The sequence below is a fragment of the Podarcis erhardii genome (assembly GCF_964252035.2).
Source record: "Podarcis erhardii genome assembly, chromosome: 9".
Taxonomy (NCBI): domain Eukaryota; kingdom Metazoa; phylum Chordata; class Lepidosauria; order Squamata; family Lacertidae; genus Podarcis; species Podarcis erhardii.
Window position 1 is genome coordinate 77,999,291 of NC_138512.1, and position 16,798 is coordinate 78,016,088.

At 44.1% G+C, this 16,798-nt stretch overlaps 1 protein-coding gene across 1 annotated transcript; it reads left to right on the forward strand.

The window, feature by feature from the left end:
* Nucleotides 1-2,551: 2,551 nt before the first annotated feature.
* Nucleotides 2,552-16,490, forward strand: LOC309350302 (uncharacterized protein). The gene is made up of 9 exons (XM_081877206.1): nt 2,552-2,657; nt 3,303-3,440; nt 3,904-4,011; nt 4,662-4,772; nt 5,566-5,664; nt 6,531-6,617; nt 9,846-9,997; nt 12,087-12,196; nt 16,162-16,490. The coding sequence occupies exons 2-9, from the start codon at nt 3,332-3,334 to the stop codon at nt 16,310-16,312; spliced, it is 927 nt and encodes a 308-aa protein (XP_081733332.1). The 5' UTR covers nt 2,552-2,657; nt 3,303-3,331; the 3' UTR covers nt 16,313-16,490.
* Nucleotides 16,491-16,798: the final 308 nt, after the last annotated feature.

Here is a 16,798-nt window from a genome sequence, read left to right on the forward strand (position 1 = left end):
GAGTATGTTATTCTAAAGCAGCAATGCTGCAGCAAGCAAAGGCTCTAGCAGCTCAGTCAGCTGCTTGTGGCTGCAAAGCCAGACAGGAAGTCTGTGACTGTTGCCATGGGAACAAAGGGGCAGTCCATTCTGTACTGAGCACCGGATGTTAGCTCAGTGTGTGTGTCATATGACCTGTACAATATGTACATGGGTGGAGTTTGGAGTTTCTCTCTGTTTGTTGAAGAGAGCAGACATCCTTGACTGTATGACTGCTAAAGACAGGAATAAAGCAATGTAGATACATTTCTGTCTGAGTCTGATTCCCCTCCCTGGGGATATGCAGGGAGCAGGGAGGAGGAGAAGCAGTTGGTGTGTTTTTCTCACAGCCTGAGGAAAATCACCGGAACGGACCTCGTGTGTTTTTCCTGCCGGGAGTTGCTGGAGGGAGGTCAAAAGAATTCAGCCGGTGCCTGGAGAGATAGGCACATACCTCTGACCGAGCCTGAATTCTAACAACAAGATGTGAATAGCTTGGAGCCAAGCCGGGAGCCAAGCCGGGGACCTGTCCTGCCACATCTTGCATGATTGATATCTGGAAGTGTTTGTGGTTGCTTCAATCTGTCCTGCATACCCAGCCAAGGAGCATAAAGAACTGATATTTTAATAATTTATTGACAAAATGATATAATCTTGGTAGTATATATGATTCTTGTGGCTTGTGCCATGGATCCTTGTTCCCAACACCGAAAGAGGTTGTGGAGGTGTTTCATGAGGGAAGAACAGAAGCTGGCTTTCAGAACTTCTGGGTGGATTCCGTCCTGTCATGTGGATTTACCACATGCTTGAGAGAATCATAGGATTGTAGAGTTGGAAGGGACTCAGAGGGTCATGTAGTCCAACCCTCTGCAATGCAGGAATATCAAATTGAAGCCTCCATGACAGATTGCCATCTAATCTCTGCTTAAAAAGCTCCATTAAAGGAGTCCACAATCTCCCATGGAAACTGTTCCACTGTCAAACCGCTCTTAGTATCAGAAAGGTGTTTAGTTGGAATCTCCTTTCTTGTAACTTGAAGCCATGGATTTGGACTTCCGGGTGCTGCGTGAATGGTGCAGGGAGCGTGAGCCTGATCATTCTGACAGGCCCAATCTTCGCAAGAGGGTTAGGGGAAGCGCTAAGGCGAAGTGCACCCCTAAAAACCTAAAGGGATCTCTTTAAGCTCCTAGGGGTCCTTCAACCTGAAACACGATGTCTCTCTTGGTCCCCAGCTGCTTTGAAGGTAGTGGAGTGGGGGGGGGGTGAGATCAAGTCACCCGGTAAATGCTCCAATGCGATCCAGCAAAGAAAAACTTCAAGTTCCAGCTGACAGCGGTTACCTCTCCAAAAACACTGGCATGCTTTCAAACTGCTAGGTTGGGAGGAGCTGGAACAGAGCAATGGGAGATCACCCTTTCGCAGGGATTCAAACCGCTGACCTTCCGATCAGCAAGCCCAAGAGGCTCATAAAAAAACACAATGGACAACAAGAGAAACAAGTGTACGTAGTTATGAGGGGTTTCTAGTATATGAAGCTTATCAGAGTCCAATTAAGAGATTGTGCAGATCTATCTTTCTATCCAAGTACAGTTCTCTATGAGTTACCATTGGTTGAAGGTCAGTTGCATGCAGGGCTTTTTTGCATCTGGAACTCACTTGAACTCAGTTCTGACACCTCTCAGGTGGACACCATTGTGAGAGAGCAAGGGAGGTGTTCATGGTAGGTTCCAGTACCTTTTTTTCTGGAAAAATAGTACTGGTGGCATGTATGTTTTGATGATGATACATTCAGTAAACGTATACCGAACATGTTGAAATTTAACTGCTTCTGTTCCTTTTCTTTGTGCTTTAACTTTGCAAATGAAGATTTACACTAATGTAAAGGTAAAGGTAAAGGGACCCCTGATCATTAGGTCCAGTCATGGACGACTCTGGGGTTGCGGCACTCATCTCGCTCTATAGGCCGAGGAAGCCGGCGTTTGTCCGCAGACAGCTTCCGGGTCATGTGGCCAACATGACTAAGCTGCTTCTGGCGAACCAAAGCAGCGCACGGAAACGCCATTTACCTTCCTGCTGGAGTGGTATCTATTTATCTACTTGCACTTTGACATGCTTTTGAACTGCTAGGTTGGCAGGATCAGGGATCGAGCAATGGGAGCTCACCCCATCGCACGAATTCAAACCGCCAACCTTCTGATCGGCAAGTCCTAGGCTCTGTGGTTTAGACCACAGCGCCACCGGCATCCCTTACACTAATGTACTTTGCCATATTTCCTGGTACAAATGTTGAGATAGGAAGCTTTCCAATACTACTAGCAGAGTTTATGAAGTGTAAGGATTCTTCTGGGGGATATGCTTTGAAGGTAAAGTATGTACCTGGCCGAAATAAAAAAACAAAACTAATAACTCTGGAAAAAAATAAGTAGTATAATAAATCTGAAATAAACATTTCCCTGGATTTATGCTTTATGTGGAATGCTGATTGGATATAATGAGCAGCCAATCAGGAAATGGTATAGCGTAAATGGGAGGAGTTATGGAATGTCTGACATCACAAGGGAGGTGGTTCTTAGCCAGTGGGAGGATGAAACAACCTTAAAAAGAAATTAGAGAAATGATTGTTCCATGACAACACCAAGGTATCCAAACAGAAAGAGGTCTAACAGGTGGAACACTTGCTTACAAGCTGTGATATTTGCAGGGTCTCATTCCAAGGCCAAAAGGTCACTAAGAGGCTAAATGATAAGTCATCCTACAAGTCCCATCATCCCCAACCATTGACCTTGATGCCTGTGATGGAGGGAATTGGCACCCAGGACCATCTGAAGACCTCATAGATAACACCAATAATAATAATATTTTATTTATACCCGCCCACCTGGCTGGGTTTACCTAGCCACTCTGGGTGGCTCCCAATGGATTAAAAACAGAATAAAACACCACACATTAAAAACTTCCCTAATAGATCCCACATTATCTATTAAATGGTGAACATCTTACTGGAGCCCTGTAAACTAGATGTCCAGGAGTTTAGAGAGGAATAGGATGCAAAATGAGAATGTGCAATATTACCAAAAAAATTAAAAATGCCTTGGAATCCATGTGGAACATCTCTTTTGGTTTAAAACTGAGATTGATCCAATGAAAGGAAAAGAGAAAGACGTTTCAGTTATATTGGACACAACAATGTATTTACGGGAAAGGATGGTCTAATAATGACAGATACCGCTTTCTACCTAATGTGCTCATAGTCTTATTCTCCATTCGTTTTTATCTGATTCTAGATTGTTGCTTCACAGACAAAACTGAGAGGATGGAGAAGCCAGCACCCACAAAGCCTGCGAAGCCCAAAACACCCACAAAGCCTGCAGCACCAGAAGAAGCCCCAGCGGAGGCAGAACAACCTGCAACTATAGCTGATGGTCTGTATACAGTGCAGTCATATGGGATGAGGTTTCTCATAAAGTAGAGGAATGCACAAGAAATGCAAAGCTTCCGTCTGCTTCTATTCCAGGTCCAACTTGTGGTCTCCAAAATCTTTTTATTTATTTATTTTGTTATCTGGTTTTTCAAATCAAAATTTTACAATCACATATCAACATACAATATAAAAACAAGATTCCAGAGAATTTCCTGGACTTCCCCCCTCCCCTTTGTGGGTCCTATTGTTAGTCATTTCCTCCTCCTGCATCTTTTATAATAATGCAAACATTTACATTTCTACATGTGTATCTAATTTAAAAATTATGTTCTTGTAATAGGGAGATTAAGTGCAGGACAACAAAAGTGAATTCTGTGAACTCTCATACTTAACAAGAGACTTATACTCCAACCAATGGGTTCATAGTCTTATCCTCCATGTTATAGTGCCTTGTTGTTTCACAGAAAAAACTGAAAGGGTGGAGACGCCAGCATCCGAAAAGTGTGCAGAGTCTATAGATAATGAAGCATCCAGAAAGGATTCAGCAACAGCAACAGCAGATGAAACTGGTGGTCTGTATACAGCCCAGTCATATGGAATGAGGTTTCTGATAAAGTAGAGGAATGCATGGGAAAGGGAAGTTGATGGAGAGACAGGCAGGGAGTGGAGCCAGTCAGGTTGTGCTAGGGAGGAGTGCAGAGAAAAGCCCACACAGCTCTTTGGGTGCCAGAGATCCATGAAGCCCCACAGAAACCCCAGGATTCAGCCCACTCTTTGCTTAGGCAGAATGAGGCAGTTGCCTCAGGTAGCAGGTGCTGGGGTGAGTAGAGATATGTAGACCACACAAGCTGCACTGCACCTCCTCAATTAATCTGCTGCCCCATCAGCAGCATCCAAATAAGAGCCAATGGCCAGTTCAGCCCAGCTTTTGTATGTGGAATTATGTGCACAGAGGGAGCATCTTGTCATTTGTTTGGGGAGCAGAAAGTCATTTAGTAACAAAGGCTACTGTCTTCTGATCCAGACATTGGTCAGAAAAGCTTCCTCAAGCAGCAAGGTATCCCCCCTTGCTTCCTCCACCTGCTTACCCACCCAGATTACCACCCCTTGAACAGTTGACTGTCTCTGGCTGATGGCTGCCACAGCATATGGAACCCCTTTTCCTGGGCTGGGAATGGTATGTTGGCTCCTGATGGCTAAAGTAGAATTTTCTTTCTGCAAGCATCTGGTTTTCAGAGCATGATTGCTTTCATCACATCTCCAACGGGTGAAAGATTTATCATACTTGAGATTTTCATCCTCACTGCCATGACACTGCTGCTTTTCCTTCTATGTAAGTACATAATTAGCATACTTTGCAATTAATGTCATGTGCTTTGCTTAAATGCCAATAGCATTTCCAAAAAGAGATGGCAGGATCTACCTTCCATTTATCCCTTTCATCTCTCTTTGATATCAGGGGTTGAGTTACAGCTGTCACCCAGAGAGCAATGGCACTGTTTTGTTCTCCCTGAATAAGTGAGTTCCAGCACTTGGAACAGAAGCACAGGCTGACACAAGTCCCTGGAACACCCTGGACAATTCCCTTTCCCAGCCTGCAATTCTTTGCTCCTTTCCCAACTAATCCTCATCTGCTGGGGGAGAGCCCCCATTCCTGGTCCTCGCCATCTTGCCCTCTGCTAGGGCTCCAGTCCAAAGAAGGAAAGTTCTTGAGGAAAACAGGCTGCAGAGGATAAGGGCACTCAAAGTAAGCAAAGCTTCGGGGGAGGAAACCAAATAATCCAAGAATTTACATATTTTAAGCATACGGCAGGGCATGAGGCAGCTTGGCAAATCCCACTCTGTAGGACAAAGAGGACAGGTGCATCTAGACAACCAAAAATCTAAAGCTTTCAAAGGAAGGCCAACCATCTGATGACAGAAGGAACAGGTCATATGTAAACAGGATTTCAGAGCACCAGGGCAGCCACAATCAAGGCATTGGAAACCTCAATATAAGGGCTGGGAGCAGAAAATATTAAAAATATCAAAAGCAGTTTGAAACCAAGTATCCCCTCCCCCAGCTCATCAGACTACTAAGTTAGAACACAATTTCTTCATTTCTTTTCTACCTACCTCCTCCTTAGATCAGAAGGAAATGAAAAAAAGAGTGGAGATTCAAATGGCAATGAACATGATTCGAAACTTTGTTGTTGGGACTGATAAATTCTATGAGGACAAGGATGGTAAGCATTTTATTTACACATCCTCACTTTTTAATTTATACAGACTTCAATTACTGTAGTTCAATTTGGGATTTATATTGTGCGAGCAATACATATATTCAATGAAACTCATCACTTTTTCATTTCTCAGCAGGAAGAAAAGTAGACGGTTGTGATTCTCACATCTCCCCACTAGAAATGCTGTCCTCCCACGTCACACTGTAACTCACAGTGTTTGTGCTACTGCAAAATTTTAGCACTAGCACAAGGGAACTTTGGCCCCACTTCTCTCTGCATGCCATCACCAAAGCTGCTCTCCAGGGTGGGGGAAACTTCAGAACACATGGGGGAAAGAGGGAAAGGGGCTGAAGATTGCATTGCACAAGGAGAAATTCCTGCACTGACATAATGACCCCCTTAGCTCTATGTGGAATGCAACTCTATATTCACTAATAAAATAGTTTGTCCACCTCTATTTTCTTAGATCTCAGAAAGCATAATTGAAAACTGCAAAATATTCTGTGTATACTTGGCTTTACTGTGGGACTCAAGGCGGGAATTGTTTTGTGACCTTGTGATTCCCAGCAGAAAAGGAGAACAAAGGAAGGGAACATTAGAGATACTTCATGAGCCAGTTTTAATTTAGAATAGGAGAGTGGATTGCATGGGTCTTTGGTCTGATCCAGCTGCAGGATTCTTCTGAGGCTTTCCATTGGTGATCTCAGCCACAGAGAATCAAGTCTGTCCTCATATTCATAAGAACCCCATCCTGGATGTCTGCTTCGTGTTTCATGCTAGAGTGTTTTAAAATGTTTGGAAATGGTTTCTTAATATTTGCTGATTGTTATTTCAGATATTCCTGTTTTAAACTGTTTCATATCTTTTAGACTTCCAAATACTCGCTGCAGCTCAAAACATATCAGATAAAGTGCGGTATCTTGAAAACAGAAATGATCAACTGCAAAAGGAAATTGGTAAGCTACCCTATGATGCTGAAGAATTGTAACGCAGTGAGAACCTGCCCTGAGTCTGCGTCAGCTGAAAGCCTCTCCTCTAGCTGAATACTCTTAGAGCCAGAGCAGAGTGCTGCCCTCCTTTGCACCTGGCCACCCTAGGGAAACATCAGAGATATTCAGTTCAGCTCTCCTGATCTGCTGAATTGATGTAGCTTCTATGGTGAGGAAAGAATGACTTTGCCATTCTTGCTATAGAAGAGACAATCAAAACAGGTCAGCTAAAAGACCTGTCCTTTATTATATTCACCCATGGGAGAGAGATTATTGAATAGCACTCCCAAGGCAACTTCCACCAACTTGGGCAGTGGGGTGATTGGTGCAACAGCAAAATCTCTCTTTGTTTCACAAGCCCATCATCAGAAAGGAGCCCTCAGGGCCACTCACATAGTGAATTGGCTCGTTGGCATGTGGGTTAGAATACCTGTGGACAATAGCAATCCTCTCTCTACCACGGACCTGTTCTGGTGCCACAGCAAGTACTCAGACCGCCAAAGCTAGGTCAGGATAGGGTCCTCCATTTATCTGCACAGGTCTCTCAGGTGGGCTCTCCTTCACTGGAAACACTTCCTAAATAGGTAATGAATTTTAGGTGGGTTCCCACCAAGCAAGACCCAGTGATAACAGCAAGAACCTTTATTGAACTAACAGAACTGGACAACAGGGGCAAAGCAACTGCTTATATACATTTCTGAAGTCCTGGACCACTCCCACTCTCAATATGATTGGTTGTCTAAACTCCCAAGCTGAGAATCATAACTGAGAGTTTAAGGGCCAATGGCAATAGGCCAAATCCTGAAATGTCCTGTGATTGGATATCATGTCTTGAATCAAAACACAGGGCTTCTTCTTTAGCCACGCGCAGCCTCTCCCGGGCAAGGGGAGCCTTCATTCCCTGCCCGGAAGAAGCTGCGCGATCCTAAGGCTCCCCGAAGAGCCGCGCTCCTTTTAAAGAGCGCACGGAGCATGTGCGCAGCCCCCAAGAGCCGCACACATGCTCCATGTGGCTCTTAAAATGGAGCGCTGACAGAGCCTCCCGCCTGCATTTGCCCCATAAGACGCACACACATTTCCCCTTACTTTTTAGGAGGAGAAAAGTGTATCTTATAGAGTGAAAAATACGATACAGTGGTACCTCAGGTTAAGTAATTAATTCGTTCCGGAGGTCCGTACTTAACCTGAAACTGTTCTTAACCTGAAGCACCACTTTAGCTAATGGGGCTCCTGCTGCCGCCACGCCGCCGCCGCACGATTTCTGTTCTCATCCTGAAGCAAAGTTCTTAACCTGAAGCACTATTTCTGGGTTAGAGGAGTATGTAACCTGAAGCGTATGTAACCTGAAGCGTATATAACCTGAGGTACCAGTGTATATCTTTGCCAACTTAACTGGCGTTAAGTACCACCTATAGAACATCTTTACAAAAATTTCTTTAATTGTATATGAGGCAGTAAATCATATATCCTCTTGCCAGAGTTTCTCCCATTGCTCTAGATAGATAGTATGTCCGAGATCCTGAGAACATTTAATCATCGTTTCTTTCACTTCTTCCTCCATCAATTCCCGTTTCTTTCACTTCTTCCTCCATCAATTCCCAGTCCAATAAAAGATTATATGTTTTGGATAACATTTTCTTGTTATTCTGTGTCACTGTGACGTTTAATTTCAAATCCTCTTTTGCAAATCCTTTCTTTTGATCTGAGTTGAATATACTTCTAAGTTGTATATACTGCCCTCTGTCAACTTCAAATTGCTGTATCTCTTCATAGGATTTTAATCTGAGTTTCCCTTGTTCCTCTTCCAATAATAGTCTATATGTTGGCCAATTTGTCCTCTTATTCAATTTTTTGATAGCATATGCCTCCAGTGGTGATAGCCACCAAGGTGTCTGTGGTTCCAGATATAATTTATATTTGTTCCAAACTTTATATATATAATGCACCTCTTAATATATGACTTGTGAATTCTTTATTGACTTACTTTCTCATAATACGCATGCCATCTGTGTCTATTATTAAAGCTTTCAAGATCCAATATATTATTTTTTTCCAATCTAATCCAATGTCTTACCAAAATTAAACATTCTGCTTCATAATATAATTTTAGATTTGGCAATGCTAATCCTCCCCTTTCCTTTCTTTCTGTCAATAATTTATATTTTATCCACGGGTTTTTTCCTTGCCATACGAATCTCGTTATATCTTTCCTCCATTCTTCAAAGCAATTCTCTTTATTTATAATTGGTATTGTTGGAACAAATATTTCATTTTCGGCAGGACATTCATTTTAATTATGGAGACTCTTCCCCATATTAATAACATTAATCTACTCTAGGTTTCAAAACCTTTCCTTATTCCTTTCCAAACTTTCTCATAATTATTTTTGTACAGGTTAATATTCTTCATAGTTAGATCTATAACAAAATATTTTGCTTTCTTAACAATCTGTAAGCGAACCTTTTCCTGAAGTTCTTTTTGCTCTTGTTCTTGCATATTTTTTTACCTAAGTTTTGTCTTTTCCATATTCATTTTAAAGCCAGACACATTGCCAGTCATATATTATATTTATAGCTTTAGCGATACTTGCTTCTGGTTCTTCTGTTGTTAACGAAATATCATCTGCAAAGGCCCTGATCTTAAAAACCTCTTTTCCCAATGTTATTCCTATCATCTCTTTGTCTTTCCTTATTTCCGACAACAATATTTCTAATGTCAATATAAAAAGGATGTCAGGAATACACACTCTAGATTCCCCTCCCCACCTCCGCAACTGGACAGTTAGCCTAGAGAGAGAAAGAGAATTTTGATAAACCACAGCTACTCCCCCTTGCCAACCTTCAAGTCTGCCCTGATGCTGCCCTGAGTATCCAGGTAGAAACAAGTGGGTGAGGCCCCTGGGGTTCAGATAAGGCCTGTGAAGGAACATGCATCTTTTGTCTATTCCCTCTTATAAAAGTTTCTTCACTGTGCTCCCTTTTCCAGCTATGCCCCCCCCCCCCCCCGGGTATTTCCTGCAGCATCATGAAGTGGTTGAAAAGTTAATGTTGCTCTTATTTTAATCTTTTTGAGCTTCCTAGATGAATATATGTTATCATGTGGCCACAGAAATGAACTTAACAAAAATAATTGAAATCTGCACAGAAATACAAGTTTGTTCCTCTTAAATTCTTTTTCCTCTGGCTTGACTCAAAGACACCCTTACTAGAAACTTGAAAGATGGCTGGGTTATATTTTCAAATTCGTTCTATCTGTTTTCTGCTGAGCTACGCTCATGGATGGATTCCCAAAAAAAGTGTGAGAGGGAAGGCGCCAAGCTCATTTCTATAGAAACAGTGGAAGAACAGGTGAGCATCAAAGCCAAGTATTGAAAAAGGTAGGGGATCTCCTTGAGTCAAAGTGTTCTTATCATCACTATTCATTTAAGAAGGTACAATCCACCTGTATGCAGCCAAGACAGCAACTCCATCAGTCAAGCCAAGAGGTGGGTGGGGCAGGGACCATCTGCTACCATCTGGGCCTAACTAAGGTTTCTTGGTGCTGCTGAGCTCTAATAGAATGAAGCTGCTAGTCAGAAAGGAGGTCTTGAAGGAGGAGGAGTAGATACTTGAGGGAAATCTTGTAGATTCTTCCTCTGCTCTTTGAGATGTACTGAGTGTTTAGAAAAAATGCTTCCCTCACCACCCTAGCCCTCTTGCATGAGAGTATCATGCAGATGACTCTAGAGGAGCTTGCAAAGTATATCCCTCTCCCAGCCCCTTAGCCCAGGAAGAGGCTACTGGGGTGCTGTAGGGCACAGACATGGGTCAGACCCCATCATCAACCCATCAAGCATACCACAACCAGACTGATTCCAGTAGCTCTGGAACTAACAAACAAGCATGGATACAGAAATTGAAGTATTTGCTATACAGGTCAATGTCCCACTAGATGGTTTCAAGACCAACTGTTCTATGGCAAAGTCATTTATAGTATCTGGAAATTTTAACTCTCTGTCATGATTGGAAGACATATGTAGCCAGTTTCGGTGAGGGCAGGTGAAGTTACCCTTCACTACAATATTTCATCTTTGGAATACTTCCTTGATTTCATCAATCATAAGCATCATCATAGTTTGAATCAGGGGGACAATAGCACATCCTCCATACAAAATTATTCTTGGTACTTGATGCAACCATACTCCAAAAAAAGTGTGAGAAGGAAGGCGCCCACCTCATTTCTATGGAAACAAAGGAAGAACAGGTGAGCATCAAAGCCGCGTATAGAAAAAACACTATCCATTTAAGAAGGTCATATCTACCTGTATGCAGCCAAGACAGCAACTCCATCAGTCAAACCAAAGGGTGGGTGGGACAGGGATCAGCTGCTACCATCTAGGACTCAATGAGGTTAAAACAAAACAAATTCCTTCCAGTAGCACCTTAAAGACCAACTAAGTCAGTTCTTGGTATGTGCTTTCGTGTGCATGCACACGAAGAAGTGTGCATGCACACGAAAGCTCATACCAAGAACTGACTTGGTTGGTCTTTAAGGTGCTACTGGAAGGAATATGTTTTGTTTTGACTATGGCAGACCAACACGGCTACCTATCTGTATCAATAAGGTTACTTAGAGCTGCTGAGCTCTGATGCTGGCAGTCAGGAAGGAGGTCTTGAAGGAAGAGGAGGAGTAGATACTTGAGGGAAATCTATCCCTTGGATTTCCTGTAGATTCTTCCTCTGCTCTTTGAGATGTACTGAGTGCTTAGGAAAAAGGTTTCCCTCACCACCCTAACCCTCTGGCATTAGAGTATCATGAAGATGACTATAGGAGCTTGCAAGGTATAGCCCCTCGCAGCCCCGGCAGAGGGGCTACTGGGGTGCTGCAGGGCACAGACATAGATGAGACCCCCATCATCAACCCATCAATCATACCACAACCAGACTGATTCCAGTAGCTCTGGAACAAACCAACAAACATGGATGCAGAGATTGGAGTATTTGCTACACAGGGTCACTGTCCCACTAGATGGTTCCAAGATAAAGTGTTCTCTGGCACAGTCATTTATAGTATCTGGAAATTTTAACTCTCTGTCATGACTGAAACACATATGTAGCCAGTCTCGGTGAGGGCAGGTGAAGTTACCCTTCACTACAATATTTCCTCTTTGGGATACTTCATTGATTCCATCATCATCATCATAATTTGGATCAGGGGGACAATAGTATATATACCATACTTGGAATATTATGTATAATTTTGATCACTGCTTCCCCCCAAAAATATGGATTGGACCTTCAGTGGTGACACCTGCTCCTTTTGAAATGTGTTTGTTTTTTGCCTGTTCAATGTCTGCAAAGGACTATAGTCTCCCAGAGAAAGGGACATTGTCTGGGGATGCTCCTCATTCATAGGGATGATTTTCTGTTTTTTCCTTTCTCTCCACTTCTACTCTAGTTTTTTATAAACCATCAAGTAAATAGTCGTAGAAAGTTTTTTTGGACTGGACTCTTTAAAGACAAGGAAGCGGTTTGGAAATGGCTATCAGGGAAAATACCCGAATTCCAGTAAGTTTTTGAAGCAACATTTGTTAATGGCATAAGTTCCCCAAACTTGCAGATTCTGTTTACATAATTGATCCTTTCCCTCTCCAAATATATTTTGCCATGCAATTTTCTCTACTACCAAAGATCTACATATGTACTCCTCCACATCATTCTCCAGGTGAGCGGCTGCTGCTCCTCACTAGGCTGGAGAGGCAGGAAGTCTACTCTTTCTGCTTCTCTAACCTAATGAATGTGGTGATTCGGAAGAGGATGAAGGCATCCTTTTAAATGGTTTGTGCTGATTAGCTCAGCTTCAAAAGGACTTGTAGGAACCTAAAGCTGAGCAACACTCTCTTTAGGAAAGTATTTCTACAGTTATCTGCTAGACAATCTGAATAACCAGCAATCTCTAACCTAAAATAATAAGAGCAGATGAAGTAAGTGTGTAAGATAGGGTAGATGAATCTCACTCTCTTGTATATAATCATAGACACATAGAAATTTAGAGTTAGATGAGACACCAAGGGTCATCTAGTCAAACCCCTGCAAAGCTGGAATCACAACTGAAGAAGCCCTGACAGATTCCTAATAGTTTTTGCTGTCAGCTGGCAGTTTAAGACAGTTCATGGTTCCCTTTAAGTACAGTGGTGCCTCGCAAGACGAAATTAATTCGTTCCGCAAGTTTTTTCTTCTTGCGAGTTTTTCGTCTTGCGAAGCACGGTTTCCCATAGGAATGCATTGAAAATCAATTAATGCGTTCCTAGGGAGACCGCCTTCAGACCAGGTCCGGGGACAGTCTGAGGGCTTCTGAAGGCTGAAGAAGAAAAGCCCTTCTCCCGCCGCCAGCCTTCAGAAGAGTTCCTGCAGGGCTGCCTAGGCTGCGGATAGCAGCCTGCTGTCCGGCGCGAGGGGCGCTCTGAAGCAGAGCGCCCCTCGCGCGGGGCAGACATTCGCAGCTTGGGGAGCCCTGCAGGACTTCCCCGCAGGGCTCTCCAAGCTGCGGATAGCAGGCTGCTGCCCCGCACGAGGGGCGCTTTGCTTCAGAGCGCCCCTCGCGCGGGGCAGACATTCGCAGCTTGGGGAGCCCTGCAGGACTTCCCCGCAGGGCTCTCCAAGCTGCGGATAGCAGGCTGCTGCCCCGCACGAGGGGCGCTCTGAAGCAGAGCGCCCCTCGCGCGGGGCAGACATTCGCAGCTTGGGGAGCCCTGCAGGACTTCCCCGCAGGGCTCTCCAAGCTGCGGATAGCAGGCTGCTGCCCCGCACGAGGGGCGCTTTGCTTCAGAGCGCCCCTCGCGCGGGGCAGACATTCGCAGCTTGGGGAGCCCTGCAGGACTTCCCCGCAGGGCTCTCCAAGCTGCGGATAGCAGGCTGCTGCCCCGCACGAGGGGCGCTTTGCTTCAGAGCGCCCCTCGCGCGGGGCAGACATTCGCAGCTTGGGGAGCCCTGCAGGACTTCCCCGCAGGGCTCTCCAAGCTGCGGATAGCAGGCTGCTGCCCCGCACGAGGGGCGCTCTGCTTCAGAGCGCCCCTCACGTGGGGCAGACATTCGCAACTTGGGGAGCCCTGCAGGACTTCCCCGCAGGGCTCTCCAAGCTGCGGATAGGGGCAGCAGGCTGCTATCTGCAGCTTGGAGAGCCCTGCGGGGAACTCTTCTGAAGGCTGGCGGGGGAGAAGGGCTTTTCTTCCCACTGCCAGCCTTCAGAACAGCCTTCTGAATGTTGGCGGTGGGGAGGAAAACCTTCCTCCAACCGCAAGTCTTCAAGACAGGTCCGGGAACAGAGGAGAAGCGCTGCCGCCTTCCCCTCTGTTCCCGGACCTGTCCTGAAGGCTTGCGGTGGGAGGAGGGCTTTCCTCCCCACCGCCAACATTCAGAAAGCTGTTCTGAATGTTGGCGGTGGGGAGGAAAAACCCTCCTCCCACCGCAAGCCCCGGGGACAGTGGGGAAGCGCAGCGCGCCTTCTCCTCTGTTCCCGGACCTCCCACCGCAAGCCTTCAGGACAGGTCCAGGAACAGAGGAGAAGGCGCGCTGCGCTTCCCCACTGTCCCCGGAGATTTCCCTATGGGCTTTCGTCTTGCGAAGCAAGCCCATAGGGAAATTCGTCTTGCGAAGCCGCTAAAAATCGGAAAACCCTTTCGTCTTGCGGGTTTTTCGTTTAGCGAGGCATTCGTCTTGCGGGGCACCACTGTATCTAACAACTCTTTTCAGCTTGTGTGGATGGATGTACAAGATCAGAGTAAGATCTCACTCATCCACAGCTTGGTAGTAGAACAGAGAACTGGACTGGCATTTATTACCAAGGCTGCATTAACAGAGGGCTGCTTTCAATTTCGCAAGGTCTCCTGGAACAAAATCCAATGACATTCATCTCCGTTGATGCACCCAATACCAACCACTAATCCTTTTTGGCAGAGGTATTGAGTAAACTGTCACGGCCTAAAATTTGCCACTGTTTCTTTAATACAAAAGGAACTGAGTCGGCATGAGTCAGAGGCGTACAATGAATCGGCAAATCCTGCATGACTCATGCAACCTTTCACCTACATATGCCTGTACATGTGGAGTGGTCATTGATTGTATGTGGTGTGGATTGGTTGGATGGTAGAAAGTTGGCTGAGTTTGGTGTGTATAAAAGATTTCAGTCATTGTTGGAGAAGACTTTTTTTAAGAATAAAAGCAGAATTCTGCAAAGATACTCCTTTGTGCCAACAAGGGTCTGAGGGCCAGGTGAAGGAGTCAAAGGAAGTCAGAAACTTTTCTTTTTCAAACACTGACATAAACTTTACAAATGGGCAATGGGCTTGTATAATACTTGCTGGGAACTTAAACCCTGTATTGCCAGTGGTTCCCAGTTAGCTAAGTACTGCAGACCCCTTGTTTTTCAAAAGCCAAACCATGGGCCACCCTACCTTTGAACATTTTGATATCTCTGCGGCAGTTTTTGTTATGTGAATGGCGTCATGGAGTCCACCAATTGGGAACCAGTGCTATATGTGATCTTTTTTTTAAAAAAAACCCTATTAAACCATTATTATTAACAACAATTTAAAAGGTTCCCGGAGAGCTAAAAATGAGGGACTTATAGAATACATTTAAAACAGAATTTTAGATCTGTGTAGTGGGACTTGATTCAGTATTCAATGGACACTGGAGAATGCAAGGCTTTACTAGAAGTGACAATAAGTGGGGGCTAGCGTGATATTTTTATCAACTATGGATAATTGATTAACCATAGAACCAGCATGTAAGATTTAGATAAGATATATGTGAGAGAGATCATATCATTTCAATCAGTCAACTTTGTGGTTTTGTGGTTATAGATTATATTTTGTATTTCAGCTGTAGATTTAGCTATTTTTGTTTCTGTGTAGTGTAGTGTATCCTCATGCATGGGGTGGGTGATGGAGGTGAGATGAGATGCATGAAGGCGGATGCAAATCTAACAAGGTTTTAATATGCTCAGAAAAATCACTACTGTGCTAACTCTGCTATGAGAGAGTAAGGATCTCTCTTTCAAAACCCTCTCTCCAACACCCACAACTATACAGATCAGATCTGAGGAGGATGTGGGTGCATATGGGAAGGAGGGAGGGCCAGTTCTGTTGCAGAAATGGAAATCCTGGCAATAGTAGAAGTACTGCATTGGATCCTGCCCAAAATTGTTAAATAAATTGAATGCAAGTTCTTGTGTGTAACAGAGCCTTCCAAAGGGAGACCTCATTATTTTTATTTTTATTTTTGTAGTTTCCTATGAGAAATTATTTCATATAAGAAGAAGAAAGACAGTCTTGACCCAGAGTTCTTCTCCTTCTTCTTCTTTTACATGATTAGATTCTAAAATATGGGGAGAAAAATCCATCACAATTGTGGGTGGATGTTAAGAGAGAAAGAGATGAAAATTTTTTTAATGGTAGAAGGCACAGGGAGCGCGTGAGGAAGTAGACATCCATTCTTGATTGATCAGTGCTGCTCTTTTCTTTTCTTTTCAGGTACTGGAATTTATATTCGCCACATGATGAATTGGACCATGACTGCACTGCAATGACCTTTGATTGCATTGATGGTTGTTGGATGGCATTAGAATGTCATCTACAAATGCCGTATATTTGTAAGAAGGTGCCAGATGATGCTTGGCTCTAAGAAGACACCTTAAGATGAATGAAATTGGATCCCATGACCTCTACACAAAAGCAAAACCAAGAGATTACTTCCACCCCAGTGTTTTAATGCACAATCCACACTGCCATCTAGGTTATGGGACTCTCTGGCATCACCCTCACAGTTATCTTGAAAATACCTTATTCTGCAAGATCAGACATAGATGGCTACAAAAATAAAAAATGGAAGGGTCCAATCATAGCCTGTTTTCTGTTTAATGTATTTATTTGCAATGCATGCCAATATTTGTTTCCTTACTCTGTGTGTTTGATGCCCCATTGCCCCTTCTGATCTCCATCGCCAATACCTTACAAGGCACAGAAGGACAACCCTGCATGCCAGGCAATGAGAATGGGGGCCACCCAGCGTTTGGTGTCCCCTTCTAGCAGACTAATCACAAATACAACTTTGGAAATTCAGGCACCGTTACTCTCATATAGAGTTAACATTGGGCAACAAACACATTGA

Coding starts and splice junctions, on each gene's coding strand:
- LOC309350302 (XM_081877206.1), top strand. CDS start 3,332: ATGGAGAAGCCAGCACCCACAAAGCCTGCGAAGCCCAAAACACCCACA. Junction 4,773..5,565: donor ACTGCTGCTTTTCCTTCTAT/GTAAGTACATAA, acceptor CCTCCTCCTTAG/ATCAGAAGGAAATGAAAAAA. Junction 9,998..12,086: donor TAGAAACAGTGGAAGAACAG/GTGAGCATCAAA, acceptor CTTCTACTCTAG/TTTTTTATAAACCATCAAGT.